General features: G+C 36.2%; 1 protein-coding gene across 1 annotated transcript in view; it reads left to right on the top strand.

The window, feature by feature from the left end:
- Positions 1 to 18,091, top strand: part of PRKN (parkin RBR E3 ubiquitin protein ligase) — a 606,958-nt gene that overhangs the window by 95,479 nt on the left and 493,388 nt on the right. Inside the window, exon 3 of the mRNA XM_074144656.1 lies at positions 4,132 to 4,372. Within this exon, the coding sequence (XP_074000757.1) occupies positions 4,132 to 4,372 (241 nt within the window). The remainder of the gene's footprint in view (positions 1 to 4,131; positions 4,373 to 18,091) is intronic.

The following is an 18,091-nucleotide window of genomic DNA, read 5'->3' as shown; positions in this document are numbered from 1 at the left end:
ACCATTTCTCAAGCGTTTACCTTGTGTGAATCTCTTACTGAGTGGCATCAGGCAGTCTATTATCTGCTTAATCTAAATAAGCAGCAGTTAGGGAATTTTTACACTCTATAGGCTGGCCACCGGGGTTCGTAGGCAAAGATGTGGCTCAGCAGATAATAGGAAAAGTTTGAACTGGATCTTAGGTAGTGGAATGTGAACAATCGCTTTTTGAGTGTGGTAGGCAATAAAAAAAAACCAAAAAACAAATACCTAAAAAAACCCAAATGGTGGTTAACACGAACTGAAAATATTTAAAATTCCTTTTCAAGTCAAAACGCCACAAGAAGTTAGCTTTCTTACATTCAAATCCAAAACCTGACGTTGTAGCTGTTCTCTGCTCTAGCGTTTCTTTAAATAAAACATTTCAAAATAAAGTGTATTGCACTTCAGAAAATATAATATGACTTCTCTAGCGGGTTATGTATTTGTTAGATGGAGAACACTTCTTTCAGTATTGATGTTACTATCAAAATATGTTGTCAAAAAGATATCAAGCTGAAATCTGTCAGAACAAGAGGATTTCAGAGTTGCTGAAACGCACTCATCATTTCCTTCTTCATAATTTAGCTCATTCTCCCAAAGTGACCTTCTAGTTAATCCACAGCTGGCAGCACCAAAGGATATCGTGTTATTCACTCAGGATGTGCTGATTCAGCCTTATGAAGCTCAACTTGAGAATTCAGAAAAAAATACGAAAGCAAAAGATTTGAATGAAAAAAAGTTTTAATTTCATCTGCTATGAATAAATTTTTCCAAGTTGGTCAGAACCCCTTCTCTGTAAAGAACCTGTCCTTAATACTGGGTTTCTTCACTTCTGGATGTTCTCAGCTCCCTTTGCTCTAGTGCAAGGAGGTGCTTCATAATCTACAATACATACACTTGCAGTATTTCCCTTTGGAATATGGATCACAGGCATTAATTTGGATCAACAGATAAGACAAGACAATATCTCTAGAATCATTAATAATAGATATTCTCAAAAGAAATGTTTCCTGAGGCATAAAACAAATACATGAAGAAAATGAAAGTGACATTGACATAAACAATTGTGTCTTAGATTTGTGTTACAATAGTAACCTAAGGCAAAACCTAAACAGTTACAGAAATAGTTTGGATTCTACCTCTTTTCTCAGCAAAAAAAAAAGCTGCAGACATAGCCCATCTGCCATCTATGAAATGTATCTGTTATAAAGCGTTAATCACACTAATTCTGGGAACTGCTTGATGTTATTCTTAAAGAGGTCTCTTCACAATTGATCACAAACTTTTTTTTTTCTTGGACTATCTTCTCACTTTTCTTGCAAAGGTTGAGAATTACTCTCCTTCTTTAACACAAGCCAAATTCATTTCAAATGTAGTCAGAACAACATTACAAAACTGGTGATTTGGGATTCCATGTTTATTACTACTCAGTAGCTTCCATGTTGAATATACTCAGTGTACAAATCAAAGGATGTTGTTTGTTTTTCCTAGCTGCTCTGTGAAAGCTTATCCTGGGATCTGCTAATTAAGCTTTCCTGTGTCTATGACCTACGTTATCATCATCAGTAGTGATCTCAGTATTCCAAAGTTTGTTCTTGTTTTTGATGAAGAGATGCAAGAAAGCTAAGATGCAACATGTTCACCTGTCCTTTTAAAATGAAAACTTTTATTAAATGAAATCCAGGAATATGCTATTGTTATGGTCATACGAATGTATAATTGCCCAAAGTGCAAATTTTTCATCTGTTTTTGAAGTGTGTGGTTCTTGACAGTGTTGGAGAGAGAATAGTAGATAAGATGGGTGTCTATTTTGTCAGCCCTGGCTTTCCTTTAAGCAAACCACATACATGCCAGCCTGCAAAAAGAACTGGAAAGGCATCTATTCTTTTTAAAGATCAGTTGATTTAAACCATGCATCTAAATGTGTAGAGCAGTCAAGATCAAGCAAGAGTGATTGAAAAAGGTTGTGGATTTGCAGGAGCATTTTGCTTGATTTAAGCAGCCCTTATGATCCTTCTCATTCTCTCTTCTGTGTCATCCCCTCAGTGTGACTGTGGCACAGCATCAGGCTGTGAACTGAATCAGGGAACTGATGCAAACTTTACAAAGAAACAAATTGAGAAGGATAGTAGATGGTGAGAAAAAATAAAAGGCAGGACAGGGGCTGCTTAGGCAAGCAAAACTGCCAGAAGAGATGCTCATTAAAACATGGTTTGACTGATTGACAGTTGATTAGGCGTTTCCAAGGTTGGGAATTTTTACATATATATACCTATTTCCCTTTGTAATTCTAGCTGTAACTGAGTAAATCACTTCTGAGCTCCGCATTCTCCTAGGTTATTAATTTCATTATTAATTTCTCTTAGGTTATTAAATTCTTTAATGTTATGTAGCATTCTTAGTTGGAGAAGTTTTAGGGTGACAGCTGTGTTTTGGATTTGTGTTAATGAATGAAATTATTAAGCCATTTAAGTGGATCTTTTTAAAATATTATGGGCAACAAATTGGACAAAAAAAGGAGACCTTTAATGTCAACATAATGTTTTAAAGTTGAAATCTAATAACTGGCTTTTTTTAATATAAATTTTGCAGTGTCGTTGCTCTGACAAATCTCTGCTGACCAATTATTGCTTCACTAAGGAAAGAGTGGGTTATTAAAAATTCAATTTAAAAGAAACACAGACTTTTGCCTTTTAGAACTGCATTACATAAGAAAGAAAAGTTGTAGGGGGAAGTACTGAGAAATAATGCAAGAGAATGAAGTAAAACCACTAAACAAAAATGAGACCGAAGGAGAAAAAGTGCTAGAAGAGAGAGTGGGATAATAACAGCACTAAAATATCTGTAACGGAATCTTTTGCAATTAAAAATGCATGTAATAATTGTAAATAAAATCTAAAAAATTTTAAATATTATGTAGATACTGAGACAAATGCTGCTGAATTCTCTTCCTGTTCTTCCCAAATATAATCAGCGTTCTGCCTTGACGTTTCAGTGCAGACATGACCAACATAATGATGCTGAGAAGAGTTGGAAAATTATTTTCTTGAAGGAAATTCAAACTTCTTTGTGTGTAGGTTGGTGTTTGTATGTGGTTCGCTCATTACACTGGAGAACTAGGTGTGGATCTCCAGGAGATATCACCCAAAAAAGAACAATTTTTGTTGCAAGATGTGCTCTGGGAAGATCAATACAAGTCTTTCTAGAAAGCCTTTCATTAATGATAGTTCACCTAAAAGCTCTGTAATTTCTGGTTCTAAGGTAATATTTTGTTTTCCTATTCCGCATTTGAAAAACGCTGAACAAAATGTGAATTCCATTCTGATTTATCACAGATAAACCTTTCATAAGATCCTTATTCAGCCTGTTTTTTTCTAAGACATAAGATTTGTGAAGGCTGTCTAAGAATCACCTCTGACGAGAAGTGAGAAAGAGGAAGTACTTATGTATATGTGAGATCTCTTGGGCTAATGGGTAGCAATCCTATTGTTTTACCAGGAAGGACTATAGCGGTCATGAGATCTTCCAGAAGCTTTCTCTAATTCTGAAGACAACAGTTGAATGTCATCTTTGGAAAGAATGAGAAACACATCCTGAGTCTACATCTAAAGCCAGATTTAGATTAAAAATTGCATTAGGGACAAGAAATAAGTATCAGTCTTCATCAGTAGCATCATCTTCCCTGTTTCTGTTTATAATGATACTTTGGAGTAGCTTGGTCCTGAACATTCTGTGATTGTCAAATGTGACCCTAAATTACTACAAGAAGAGTATGTATCAGCGTTATCTGTGCAAATGCATAGTTGTGCTCCCTCTGGAGTTTTTCCTTTGTACCAATAAACCAGACTTATTTAGAGCTGTTGGCTCTGGTCCACCATTTCCTTGTTAAATGTTTAGAATTTGCAAGTGTTGTGACCCTTTTGCCAATGCAAGTAATCCTAATTCCAGCAATTTACACTTGTCACTTTGCTTTATACTCCATTACTGAACACTGAAATTCTACACAAAATGGCTTGGAGACCATTTAACAAATAACAAATTGGAGATAGAGGGATTTTGTCCCTTATGTCACAGTTAATTATTTATTGGGATTTTGGTTTTGTGTTGCAGAATTGTGACCTGGGCCAGCAGAGTATCGTTCATATTGTTCAGAGTCCACAGAAGAGCAGTCAGAACAAGGATGAGACAGAAGATAACCATGCTGGAGGTATTCTAAAGGCCTTGGAAAGAGAACCTGAAAGTCTAACTCGTGTAGATCTCAGCACCAGCATCCTCCCGTCACTCTCTGCAGGGTTGGCTGTTATTCTGGATACTACAAAAAACAGCATTTCTCTTCCCTCAGAAAAATCAGGTAAATCAGTGATTTGGTACATTTCAATGCACAGACCTGAACAATTTTCTGTTTCTTTCTTAGGATGAGTGGTTCTGTACCACAGGAAAAAACCAAACATATGTCTTTTTTCAGTTATTAAACAAAAAATACAACTTTATTAAGAGGTGATAAACATCTGATGTGTTTTCTAGGAAAATAATTTTTCTTAGTGGGTAAACTGAGTGATTTCTTGTGTTGTTCCTGTCTCTAACTTCTATTATGCTAATATTTTTACAAAGTATTATAAGCTGGCAAAAACCCCAGAGGTCTGTTAGAAGGCAAAAAATAGTCTCTGTAATATTTCCACAACAGAAGTTCCCTTAACTAGAATGTTGGGCAACTTATGCATTGAAAATATGTTTAATTCCCAATTGTTGTAATGTTTGCATATCCATACATTTTATAAAAAATATTTCTATACAATAGACTTATCTATGAAAACATAGCCGCCACAAAATATGATTATAATTCATACTATGGATTTTAGTAGTTCTTCATCCACGAAATTATTACTGAGAATATCTTCTCTTCATCATGAAAAATCACCTGAGGCACAGGTAAAGTTACTGCAAATGGGTTGTGCTGTAATATTTAAAATTGTTCACAAGAAAGAAGCTCGTCAGAAGGAAATATAAGAATCTTTTAGCTATTACATGAATCTTCTCAGAGTAACCCCCTCCTCACACACAGTCTGGCTAACACTTACTGATAACTGCGTTTGTCCCCCTGTGTTCTGTGCAATGCCAGAGTCTGAGTTCTGATTTATTTTAATAGTCTATCAGAGAGATCTTTTTAGAAAGAACAGTACGCAAATACCCTTTTTAATACAATATGGAAGATAATACCAAACATATAGGTCCAGAGAAGAGAATATACTTTGTGAATACGACAGAGCTACCTCTGTGACTAACCTGAGCACAGAAATCATCCTGCTTAACATCACGGCTACTGAAACTGTTGAACTAACTTCTAGAGAATTTCTTAAGTCACTCATGCAGGAAATAAACAATTCGTGGGAGGGTCACAGAAGTATTCCACAACTGACTTGATCAACCTCTCACTGCCAGCTAATGATGAATGAGTGCAGTTTAGGAACAAATTAGTACCCAGCTTAATGATCCACATCTCCCAATCTGAATGAATAATGAGATGAGGGGTGCATGCCCATTTAAATCTGGTAAATTTAGGGACAGGGTTTCAAGCTGGGCTTACAGTCAAAAGCAAGGCAATGGTGTAAGCTGCTTTTTTTTTTTTTTTTTTTACTACTGTACATGATATGTACAGGGCTTTAATAGTTGTGCTGAAATTTACAGAACAGTTTATACATGTGTAAGGCCTTTTAAAATTTGTCAAGTGGTGTGTTTTTCCACAGACTACAAACTCTGTGAAGCCAAGTAGAAACTGATAGGTATCTTCTGTTACAGCAAGTATTTTCATGGCAGAATGACAACTGAGGAGAAAATGTATTGAGACTATATTTGGACTAGTTTTATCTTTGATTAAGTTAAATAGATTTTTTTTATCATAAGAAAAAAAGAAAAAGTAGAGCCACTCTAATGACTTACAGTTCTGCGTGGAAAGATGTTAGTAACCAGTACTTTTTAAAGGCTTGTTTTCTTCTCCTGGGCTTGTTTTGACTCTCACTATGAAAACTTGTCCTTGTGTCTGTTCAGCCCCACCACTTTTGTTCAGTATGGGGGATTTTGATGTTTTTGTTATTAAGGTTTAGGGTGGGTTGACTTGTAGTCACATAATTCACTGAGTTTAGTAGTCTGGGTTAATAATAGTAGGCAAGAAAAGAGGAAAAAATTAATCCAGAGATCAGTTTTCCAATCAGCTTTACTATATAGCAAGGGTTTGCTTTGGCACAGCTGAAATGAGTTATAGTATTGGGAATGAATGGCTGAAGGCTGCATATGCCACCGCTGCCACTTGAAATTATACTTATCAAGCTATTGTCTTAGAAGGTGGATGTTTGTTGTGGTGATCAGTCTACAGTAGAAACCTACACAGTAGAGCCAAGTATAATCATTTTTTCTGTGTGTATGAGATCAAATGCAATGAGTAGAGGACAAATTTAAATTTACAATTTAGAGGCAGAGGGTTCATTAATTGACTCTTATTTAATCTAACATACTACACAGCTATGAATGAAACTGGTGAAGGGTCTAGAGAACAAGTCTTATGAGGAGCTGAGGGAACTCGGGTTGTTTAACTTGGAAAAACGGAGGTTGAGGGGAGACCTTATTGCTGGCTGCAACTGCCTGAAAGGAAGTCTCTTCTCCCAAGAGGGTCCATCTCTTCTCCCAAGTCACAGGTGATAGGACAAGAGCAAATGGCCTCAAGTTGCACCAGGGGAGGTTGAGATTGGATATTAGGAAAACATTTCTTCACTGGAAGTGTTATTAAACATTGGAACAGGCTTCCCAGGGAAGTAGTTGAGTCACCATCCCTGGAGGTATTTAAAAGACGTGTAGATGTGGTGCTGGGGGATGTGGTTTAGTGGTGGACTTAGCAGTGTTAGGTTTGCAGTTGGACTCAATAATCTTCAAGTTCTTTCCTAACCTAAATGATTCTCTGATTAGATGTCATCATCATTACTTTTTCTTTACAACTTTTAAATATTGCTCATCTGGCCTGTTGTCTAGAATATCCTGGTGTTCTTTAGCTAGCCTTTTAAAAATGCTTGCATGCAAGTCATCTGTGTCTCTTAATCTTACCATGTTCCTCTTTTCACAGAAGAGTAAATAAGGTACTGGTATATAAAGGTACGGCTATAGGTACCTATATACACCGCTTAGGTGTGCCAAGTTGTAAATTCTAGCAAAAAGAAGGATTGATTCTTTTCCACCCAGTCAGGAAATGCTTTACCAAAACTTCATGTGTGTTAAAATCCCCTGTCCTTACAAATAACACAAAAATTAGTTAAGAGCAGGTAAAACTGTCATTAGCAAAACCTCAGTATTGCCAGTGAATAAGAGCATAAAGTGATGAGCTAGTTCTCAGTCTGTGTAAAAGTCTGATATATGAAAGACACAAACAAAAACATTTAGAAGGGAAAACCACAGTTTAGGGTTTGAGTAGTCAGAACTGTGCATACTTCCAACAGAAGCTCTGATGGAATGAAAAAAAACGTATCACTTAACAGGGGATATTGCTGACACAGTACAAATACTTTTTTGAATGGTATACTGTTGATTGTGTGTTAAAAAACTCCTGTGCTCTCTAATTGATACTACATTTTATTATGATTCTTTTAATCAAAAAGCCTAAAAGGGTAAGGATTTCTGTGTCAGGTTTGTTTGAAGTAAATAAGAGTAAATAAGTAGTCTAAGCTCCTGAAGTATTTTAAAATTACTTCACAGTCTTATAAAACTTTATAATGTCTAATTACTTCCAGATAGGGCAATGGTATGGTGCACGTCTCTTCCTCCCCATTTTAATATGGTGTTGGGCTGAGTACCCTTACCCAGTACCAAGCTGAGTACAACTGCAGCTTTTTCTTATCCCCTTTTTGAGAATGCCATCAAAACGTGAGCACTGATCCATCCAAAACAGCCTCCAGTGCTGCAAGAACATCTCCATTGATGCTCTGAGACATGAAGCTCTGTAAGTGTTCAGCAACTGCACCAGACAAAACTATTACAAATGCAGCAATGAACTTATTTTCTCATGACCTGATTTTGCTTCACTGTGTCACAAAACTAAGTATCTAAGAAAAAAAAAAGATAATTTCTCTCCTGTCATTTAGCTGCATTTTTACATGGGAAATTAATAAGTATAAAGATTTTTTTCCCCTTGTTATCTGTACAAATCATTTGGTGATTAATTATAAGAAAAAATAATTAATTAAATATACTTTTGGTCCAGCGTATTGTAAATCAATATTTTGAGGAGAAATCGGCAGCCTGAAATTTACATTTAGTGATGAGGTCTTTTTTTCCCAGAGTTATCAAAATTTTCTTCTAACAACAAATGATCAAGAGTGCTTACGCTGACCTTTCTTAAATTTCTTGAAATATTAATCCACCATTGAATGGTGGTTACATGGTTCTTATGGTAGTTACTTTGACAGACATTAATTTGAATAAGATTCATATAGCTGTACAAGAAAAAGTAATAAATTACCTAATATGCAACCAATGTATTGTTTCAGTAAACACATTCAAGTAACTAGGTAGGTTACTGTGCTACTTTTTGATTTGGTGAACTGACAGTTTACTTTCCTATTAGAATTAAACCACTTTTAATGTAAATGAGAATGCATTATGCAGCACATGGTTATTTAGTCTACATTTGATTCAGAGATTTTAAAACGCTTTATTTTACGAACTTTTAAATATGAAATGCAAAATCAATTTTAGGATCAATCTACATCTAGAAAAGGGAAGGAACTAATGTAATTTTGTAGAAAAACAGAATAAAGTACCAACTCGGCGATAATATACTAGTCCTGATTTTGGCAAATACATTCTGGGCAGCATGGCTGCACTTGTCTTCATTACACATTGTGTAAGTGTACTGTATGCACAATTTTGTTTTAAACTTTAAACCAACACTTTATAAAATTCCTGCATTAACAACTCACTTTGTGCTGATGGTTAGTTCCTGTACATTGTTAATCATTATTCCTATGCATTCATTACATATACAAAACTTTTAGACTTTAGCTGCTAGACTTTTTATCTTAAATTTGCTGTGAGTGTACAATACCACAGAGGTCATGCCATGTAGGTCACACTGATGCCTTATAGTTGCAGAAATCAAGTTGATAAAGCCTGAGAGCTCTTTGACAAGAGTGAAACAAAAGCAGACTTGTCTTCCTTCCTCTCCATCTTTCCTTTTCTTGTTTGATATTTTTATACTACTTGCCCCCATATGAAAATGGAATCTCCTCTGCTTACCTTGATTTTGGTTTTGCCAGCTCCCCTTCATGGGTGTTCCATACCTGCAAGATGTTCTTCCCATTTGCAGTTCCTTGTGCTTGTTTTGTTTTGTTTTACAACCTTTTCTCACTTGGATGTCTCCTGTGTGCGACTACACACCTCTTTATCCCTTGGGTGGTCACATTGTTCGCACACTTAATGCAAAATGCTTACACATTGTACCTGACTAGGTCATCACAGTGTTACAATATGCTTTTCAGAGGTAAACATGTTTTAAGTATGCTTATCTGAGGTCTGAAAATCCTGACGTGTACTACAAGATTATGACCGGAACATTTATGTATGGTACAGTGAGATTACATTTACTCTTGAATCAATTCTGCTAGGTATTTCCTATGCGTTTCCTATGAGAATTTCTTTATAGTTTTAAATGAGTTTGCAAGCTGATTGGTACATATTGTATTGCAAAAGTTCTCAAACTGTGATCTATGGTTGAAGCCCTGAGATCCAGAAGGGTATTGTTGATCCATTGAGATACTGATCACAGTGCTCTAGCTCCACTTACTTGTTTTCAGCTGCTAAAATACATGCAATTGTATATGGTAAATTATCCCTCTTGATTAGTTGCTGTAGCTTCTTGGATTATGCTGTAAGGGTAGGTTTGGAGGTAGGGGAAGGCATATGCATAAGACAATGCTTCCTGTTAAAAGTTCGTAATGTTTCTGAAACAACGCTCTATTTTTTGATGCCCAGCATAAAAGAGGTTTTCTGGATACAAGTCACATCTCGGCCACAAAAGAGCTATTATACAAGATCAAACCAATTGTCTATCTAAATATAGTTCTCTTCCTCTTTTAATACTTACCTGTTTTGTATCCAATACTTCAAAAGAAAGAAAAGATTCTTATTATATAGTGTTATATTTAGAGAAGGAGAATTTCTTTTGCAAGTAATCACCTCTGTCTGATTATCCTTCATGTCTGCTACCTGGGTAAGTTGACAAGAACAATAATGGCATTCTTTAATGTGACCTTCACTGAAATAGCACTTCCTAAACAGTTTCCAGTGTCAATTCAAGGGTAAATCGGAGAACAGAGGGGGAGTTTTCAGCTCACCTATTAACTATTTCTAATTCTGTCAAAATCTCTTTTGAAATAGGTAAGCTTAAGAAAAATATTCTGGCTATTCTGATTCCAGTAAGGTTATGAAAATTTGTCATTACAAAGTCCTTGGAAGTTTGCTCTTATGTATATTGTATCTTCTGTTGGGGTTATTAACCCTTGATAACTCACTGCTGCAATACTTCCAAGTTCTATATATAAAAATTTATATTCCTTCTTCACCTTCCAGCAACAGCAAAAAGTGATTTTATAATACATTAGCATAATGGAACCTTTTCAATAAAATGATAAATTGAGCCCATTTCAGAAAACAGAACACACACTTGATAATTTATTGCAGTCAGTGCCATGCTGGAGACCTCATTCGTATCATATGCTTTTAACACTGATGAGAATGGTGCCATTTCCCCACACCTTACATGTCTGTGAAATTCATTTGAGAGGAGAAATGTTCTTTTCTAATAGACCCAAAAGCACTTCTGGGAATGCTCATCTTTATATGACATAATTATCTCTCATGAACGTGTCTAATTCCTTTATTATTTTGAAAGACCCTTTCATGTTAATTGAAGCTGGTAACATTTGCTAACTCCATGTGTCAAGGAGTGGGGTGGGAACACTGTTGTGTCCTTGGAATGTATTTTGACTGCTCATGGGTGACAGCATGCATGGGCTTTCTTCTGCAAATGCATCACTCACATCTTTATGCCACCAGCTGGAGGTGGCATTTGTAAGTGTAAATTTTCTGTGTTGATTAAACAAAACTATAAATGTTATGTTTTCCAAAATAATTGTTGGCATGAATTAACTACTGATGCCACAGGGAAAAATAGGAAAGTAACACTTAGGAAACACCTCTTATGTGTAGAAACACAATAATAGAGAAGTAAGATGATTCTTTTTTAACAGGAAGAGTCCAACTACATGGTTGCTGTTATGAACTCTTACCACTCAAAATGACGTGAGACATAGTCTTCTCTCAAATCACGTGCTTAAGATTCATTAATATCATTGGGAGTTCTGCACACACAGCAAGGACATTGGGAGAACAGACCTATTAGAAAGACTTGATCTACAGAAAGTAATTACATGGAACAGATAGTTTAATAAATTCAGTTGATACCAGAAGATAAAAAATAGCCATACAAAACGCATCCTGCTCTCTTTTTATAAAGACAAACAGCTTCAATGGGACTAAATTTGAACTTCTATGAAAGGTAAAGATCATTGCATTTGGCAGGGGAAGACAGATTCTCTGATGGGTTGTTTTTTTTTGAAGAGAATAATGGTTGTGGTAGGGAAGTGGACACTCACTTCAAAAGATCTAATTCATATTCACAGAAAAGCAGAATTAAGGTCAGTGTGTGTTCTTCCATTGCTCTGCAAAAAAGCCTTTAGAATTTTGCCATCAGCTTTGTTTCGGTGAAGGTTTCACATTTCCACTGCTACCTGGGTGACTGTTGTTAGAGATGCCAAGGTGTCCATTCAGGCTTCTCTTCAGAGACTGCCAACAGGGATTTTAGTTGTTTTGTTCATCTTTTCTGCCTCTGGGCTTTTTTTGGTCTTTTTGTTTGTTTCTTTCTTTCTTTTAGAGAACACCTAACCCTAGGAACTGAGATTCTGTATCAGCTTTATGTGGATTTCCAGAAATCCTTCAGTGTAGGGCATTTTTCTGCTGCTCTGAGATACATTGAACCTTTTGCTTAAACCTTGTTCATCCTTACACATTCTTTATGAGGCAACACTGCCACATTATGCCAAGCAACTAAGATTTTTTCCAGTTAGAACAGAATAATGATCCATGCTGTGCAAACAATCATTGTCCTATTTAATTACTAAACATTTTCTACAAGTTTCTGGAATGTTGACATTCTATGGAATCTGTTGGCACTGGGCAGAAAGCTGAATTTAGGATTACAGCATTTGTGATCAAATTATCAAACTGAAAGGAAAAAAAAAATGAAGAAAATGTTTTCCTTAATCTGCCTTTTACTTATGAGACAGAACGATACATTGACCTGCAAGTGAAGCTGTCTGGAATATTTCTGAGGTGAATATATGTCCTGTGGCACCATTTTTTGTACAACTGCTATGTCAGAATCATAGTTTCCTTAGTGAGATACCCAGGGTCTGGAAGTCCCTATTTAATGGTTAACCTTAAGATTCAAAACTAGCATTTTTGAATGCTAGTTCAAAAAACCACAAATCTTTGTATTCACTGATATACCTGAAACTGTATGTTACAAGCTTATCTATACTGTTGGCATCTCCGAGGTATTCAGTCTTAGGTCTTTGACCTTGAGAATCTCAAGATTCTGATTTAGCAGTTTTATTCGACTGCTGCCATAACTGGTATTTGCAGATGAATGCTTCAGATTTAGTTTTGACAATCTATCTACCTGTAATGATTTCTCATTTCCGGAGTAGAATATCTGTAACTAAACTTCCACTTAAAGTGCAAGCCCATCTGGTGTGTGTATGTGTGTGTGTATATATATATATGTTCATATATTTTAACTACCCTCCCACTCAGAAAAACAAAGATTAAAAAATCAAAGGTGACAGCTGCATCGTGGAGCAGAGTGTCTTAGGGTACTCTGAGAGGAACAATGTTTGCTGAGCACCAGCACTCTCTTTCCAAGGCTCCATGATGCCCTACTGGTGCAGCACTCAGTTCTGTGGCTCTTGACATGTATCATGTCAAAAGACAGGGATAGAGAAAAAGAAAGAAACATATGGTATGTGGATGTGGAATTGGGGTGCAGGGGAGGGCGAGCAGCAGGATATCGTGCTCCAGGTTGAGCCCTTTCACCGTGTACAGCATACATTGATGTTCAGCTTCATGCAACACTGCACAACTTACCAAGGATTTTACAATAAACCCTGGTATCCTGTTTTCCAGTGCTGGCTGACATTAGTTTATTGCATATCTGCTATGAAGATGGTTTAACCAAAGTTGTGACAAAGATCAAAGGTTCACTTGAGCAACCAAAGTGCCTGGAGCCCTGATCCCTCCTTTTGTTCACCGCAATTTTCTCCTTAGCTTTGTCACACAGTAAATGCTCAGTATATATTACTGAAAGAAAACAGGCTGGCAACAATCAGTTGGTTTCTGGTTTAAGCTATACCACTTGGCAACTGAGTTTTTATCTAATCTACTGCAACTCTTCTCAGCCTCCACAAATTATGTTTGAAGTAGCTGAATCAAATATCAATAGTGTTTTAAATAAATTCTGAACTGTAGATATGGCAAGATGAAGACCTTGATTATCAGGGACTTTCCCTAAGCAGATTTTAGTTCTCTTGACAAGAATGTTGTGCTAATGCTAGTAATAGTGAAATAAATACCAAAACCTCCACTATCTTCATCGGTGGAAGGGCAAGATCTAGATGGAGGATTTGATGCAGATCAATAATTATGGATATTGTATTTTTATACCTCAAGTTATCCAGTCTGTGGTGAATAGCTATAGGCCATCTTATCCTGATTTCTAACCCATATAACATTGTCCACAGCGATTTTTAACTTGATAGAAACATAATGGTGGTCATAGCTGAGCTAATATTTGACTCATCTTGAGAAATATCTTTCTAACTTTAACCATTGTGAAATAGTTAGGATGGAGATGCAAAAAAAAAAAGCCTGTTTCAGTTTTAAACAGAAATATAACCTGTCCTCCACATTCCATCTCCTAATCTGTATTAGAGACTTTTCAAGTATGTTAAATTTAGCAGTATAGATGTGAACAAATACATTTCATTTCTGCCATCCAGGCACAAAGGTCTGTCTTTGACCAGCAATAAGTAGATAAATAAAACATCTTCATTAAATATTGCCATCTGTAACAATAGCTTTAATTCCGATAGTTCTCCTTGACCTCTTCCATATTTCATTTTATTATTCGTGTTCTCCTGTAAGTCCCCGCAAGTCCAGGTACTGAAATCTCTTTCTCTAACTGAATGGCTTATAAATATACTATAAATATGGCAGAACTACAGGGCTGATTGCCTCCTGCACAGACATATAGTAGATCAGAAATCTGAGTTAAATACTGGAGATGTAGAGATAATACCTTGATTGTTTCCTCGAGTATTGTGATCCTTCATTGAGTAACACATGAGAATCAGCTAGAAATGAAAGGGTTACTGGTGAAGGAGGTGGGGAGGCATCTAGATGAAATCTTGTCTCTTTAGAGGTTACAGGAGTGTCTTCTAACTTACAGTATGATTTGGGTATTCAACACTAGAAAGGAGACCCCCCAGCATATACATTTGTGAAACTGTCAAAAGCATTGTCTAGAAAGAAAAAAAAAAAACAACTTCATTAATTTCACGTGAGATGGGAGAAAGGGAACAGGCATTTTTTGAGATTAGGAGGTGTGAAGTACATCTCAAGTTGAACGTACAAAATAGTTGTTAAGCATTTCTGTTTAACTTCGACCAAACCATTCTCCAAAATCAATTGGCTTAATTGATTGGTGTGGTACTACAGGAACAACTGAGAGTTAAGCTGGCAGCCACTGCTTCAGTGTCACACTAATCGGGAGTAAGTAACAAGAAGTTGCTAAAGCTCTGTTGTGTACATAACGTGGCGAGCAGTGGAGTCTCAGCAGTTCATGTGGCAGGAATACTAACCTGGGCAGAGGGTGGTTTCCTAAACTGACAGGCTGAATAAAGAGTGATAGTAGGACTCGGTTTAAATTAATCTTCTTGAGAAGAGAATGGCTATGCACTTTAGTCCCTAAAATGCAATGAGCATTTAATACTAATATCACATTTAAAGATACTCTACATGTAGTATCAAAAAAATCCAATAACTGATGAATCAGACAACACATTGATAAATTGTAGGCCCCATGGGGCCTACATATTACTGTGTCCTCACTTGATCGTAGGTTTGCATTAAGGGAAAAAGGGGTAATCAAGGAGTTATAGTGACAGATATCTAGATATAGTTTTACAAACATCATCGCAAGTTATTTTAAGAATTTAAACATTAGCTTAATTCCTTCTGATGGAGAAGCCATTGTATTCCTTCTGGATAATAAAGTGTTTTCCTGTTGTTTATGAAGATGATCAAGCCAACAGTTTTTCTGGCTGGAGACCCCCTGAAGGGTCTCCAGAGAGTGCAGTGTGGAATGGTTATGAGCTGAAGCCTGGTAGAAACATGTATCTTGGCAAAGCAAGGGAGCTCACTACATGGTAGGTACCATCACCTCACTGCAGGGAATTTTCAGATGTAAGAATTGCAAGGGTAGGACTAGTCTATATCACTGTTTCACATATTGAGAATGTTGTTTCCATCCTTCTTATCAAATAACATGCGTAGATGATCAACAGAGTATACATATAAACATGTCAGTGAGGATTACTATGGTTCCATTTGCCATGCATTTAACTGTAATGCAATGAATCTTGCTGTCTTTCAGCTAACCTGTGGATGGGGTATTCTGTTAGTTAATGCAGGGCTAGAGGAACTTCAAGGTTCAAGGACTTAGGGCTCAATTACAAGTGCACTCTGTCTCTCTCTTTGTCTGTCTGTCTTCCTTCTTTTCCTGAAATACTTTGTTTTGTGTTTTCCTTCCTCCACAAGATGAAGTTAGCTCTTGGCATGTGTAAAAATTGAACACTCTAGTACACGTTACTTTAAATAGATGCTGTTTACTTCCCATTGATTAAATACCGAGGGCTAGTTTTAATAGCCTGGAAGGCCTGCATCCCATCTTCCCAAACCCCTTTGCTGAATGATTTAAAGAGATAAAGAAACTATTGGCTTAGATTTATATTTTCAAAACTGTCTTCTAAGAGCCAAAGGCTGTTGCTGCATATCCAACATTTCCGTTTAGAGCATATATGAACACACTATGTGAAATTCTAAGTTGATATTTTTCTTAAAATCCATTCCTACTCCTCCAAACATTGTCCTGGTATTGCATTATGTGAAAGTGATGCAATGACCATACCGTTATGTTGTGACAATACAGTATGGTAAAGTGGCATTTTTACACAGTGATTTCCATTTTTCTGGACAAGTCTTATAGAGAGTTTGTCAACTAATATAAATCTTGTCACTTCTTTAGAAGCAGCTAAGGATCTTCCTCAAAACATTATTTGTAATAAATTATCTATGTCATTAAATAGCAAGTTTTGTAAACTAAATAGTTCAATTTTGATGTATTGGTACTGGTATTTTCTCTCTATAGTGAAAAATGTTTTATAAACTTAGTTATAAATACATCTTTCCTGAGCCATTTTGCTGCTCCCTATTATTTCTAAGAGAAGTAAACCGTCTTTAAAATTCTAGTTCTGTGGGAGCTTCAGAGTGAAGAGCCTGACACTCGGGGCGTTGACAATGAAAAGGAATACCACAGATCAATCGAAAAGGCAGCTTCTGTGATACACTCTTATTGTGAAACATTTTTTAACATGCTGAAATATTTGTTAGAATAAAAGCACTGGCAAGTTATTTAGTACATTAATGGGCAGTCCTGATTTCACTAGTCATTTATTTTTCTGCTAGAATAATGATCTAGTGCTTGTTAAGGAAAGGAAGGAACAGGCAGGGTTAGCTGTACTTGTGAGTCAGATAAGCAGTTACTTGTCATATTTTTCTTTGTTTAAATACACATTGGTTATATACAGTATAAGTAAAAAATAATAGCTTTGCTTGGAGAGCACTCTTGCCTTAAGGGGAACACCAGTTACAAATATAGATATTATTGTAACGTTTTGGTAGTGTGGATTTGTCAGTTATCTCCACAACTTCTGAAGATCCATGGTCAATGTTGTGTGCACAGACTTATAATACCATCTGTGTAACTGATAATGTCATTTCTGTGGTGTTCTCTGTGTTACTGGTGGAGATCTTTGAAACCACTACCTGAAACCATACTGAACCTGCAGCACATACGCTAAAGCTGGACGGATGCAGAGAGGATTAGTCTGGCAGGGATGATATGTAAAGAGACAAGTTTTGTGCAAATATCTCAGTTTCTTTTAGTTTATAATAAAATAATGCTGTTTCCTGTAAGTTCAGTCATTCGGGCTAGGGACTCTCTTTTGGTCAACAAAACAGAAAAGCCTTGACAAACCAGTTATTCAGTTTGTCCCTCAATATTAGGACTGAAAAAAATGGACATTGTGGTAGGGGAATAGATTAGCTGTTTGGTTATAAGCTCAATTTCTGCTGGGCTTTGTCCCCGAATTTTGGAATAAACATCCACCATGCAATCCTATTCATAGCTTCTAGAGTGTTACTTAGGGTCATCTCATAGTAAGCTGTATCTGTCATTAATATTTATACAAAGTATATCTCAAATACTTTTCCAGAGATTTTTGTGCCCTTTTTTTGGTCAGCAGTTAACTGACTAGTTTATTAAGAGCTTATAGCACCTTCCATAATGTGGTTTCCAAATATTTGTCATTCTTCTTTCCTGGATTGTAGCCTGTCAGTAATTGTGGCTTTCATTTTGTAAATGCTGGTTAGAGTATCTTCTGAGGTCAGTGTTAGGTTCTGCTGCCCTACGTTATGATATTTTTACTCATTTAGAAATACATTATAGCTTATAGGATCATTTTTTAAAGCTAAAATCTCTGAAAATCTCCATAGTATTTGAAGCTGAAACTCTTAGAAGCATATACATAGGTGAAAGTAACTAAGATCATTTTAAAGAATAGATGCAACTTTGGTG

This window comes from Numenius arquata, chromosome 2 (assembly GCF_964106895.1).
Source record: "Numenius arquata chromosome 2, bNumArq3.hap1.1, whole genome shotgun sequence".
NCBI classification, from domain to species: Eukaryota; Metazoa; Chordata; class Aves; order Charadriiformes; family Scolopacidae; genus Numenius; species Numenius arquata.
Note: the sequence above shows the minus strand (reverse complement) of the source record. Positions and strands in the feature narration are given on the sequence as shown.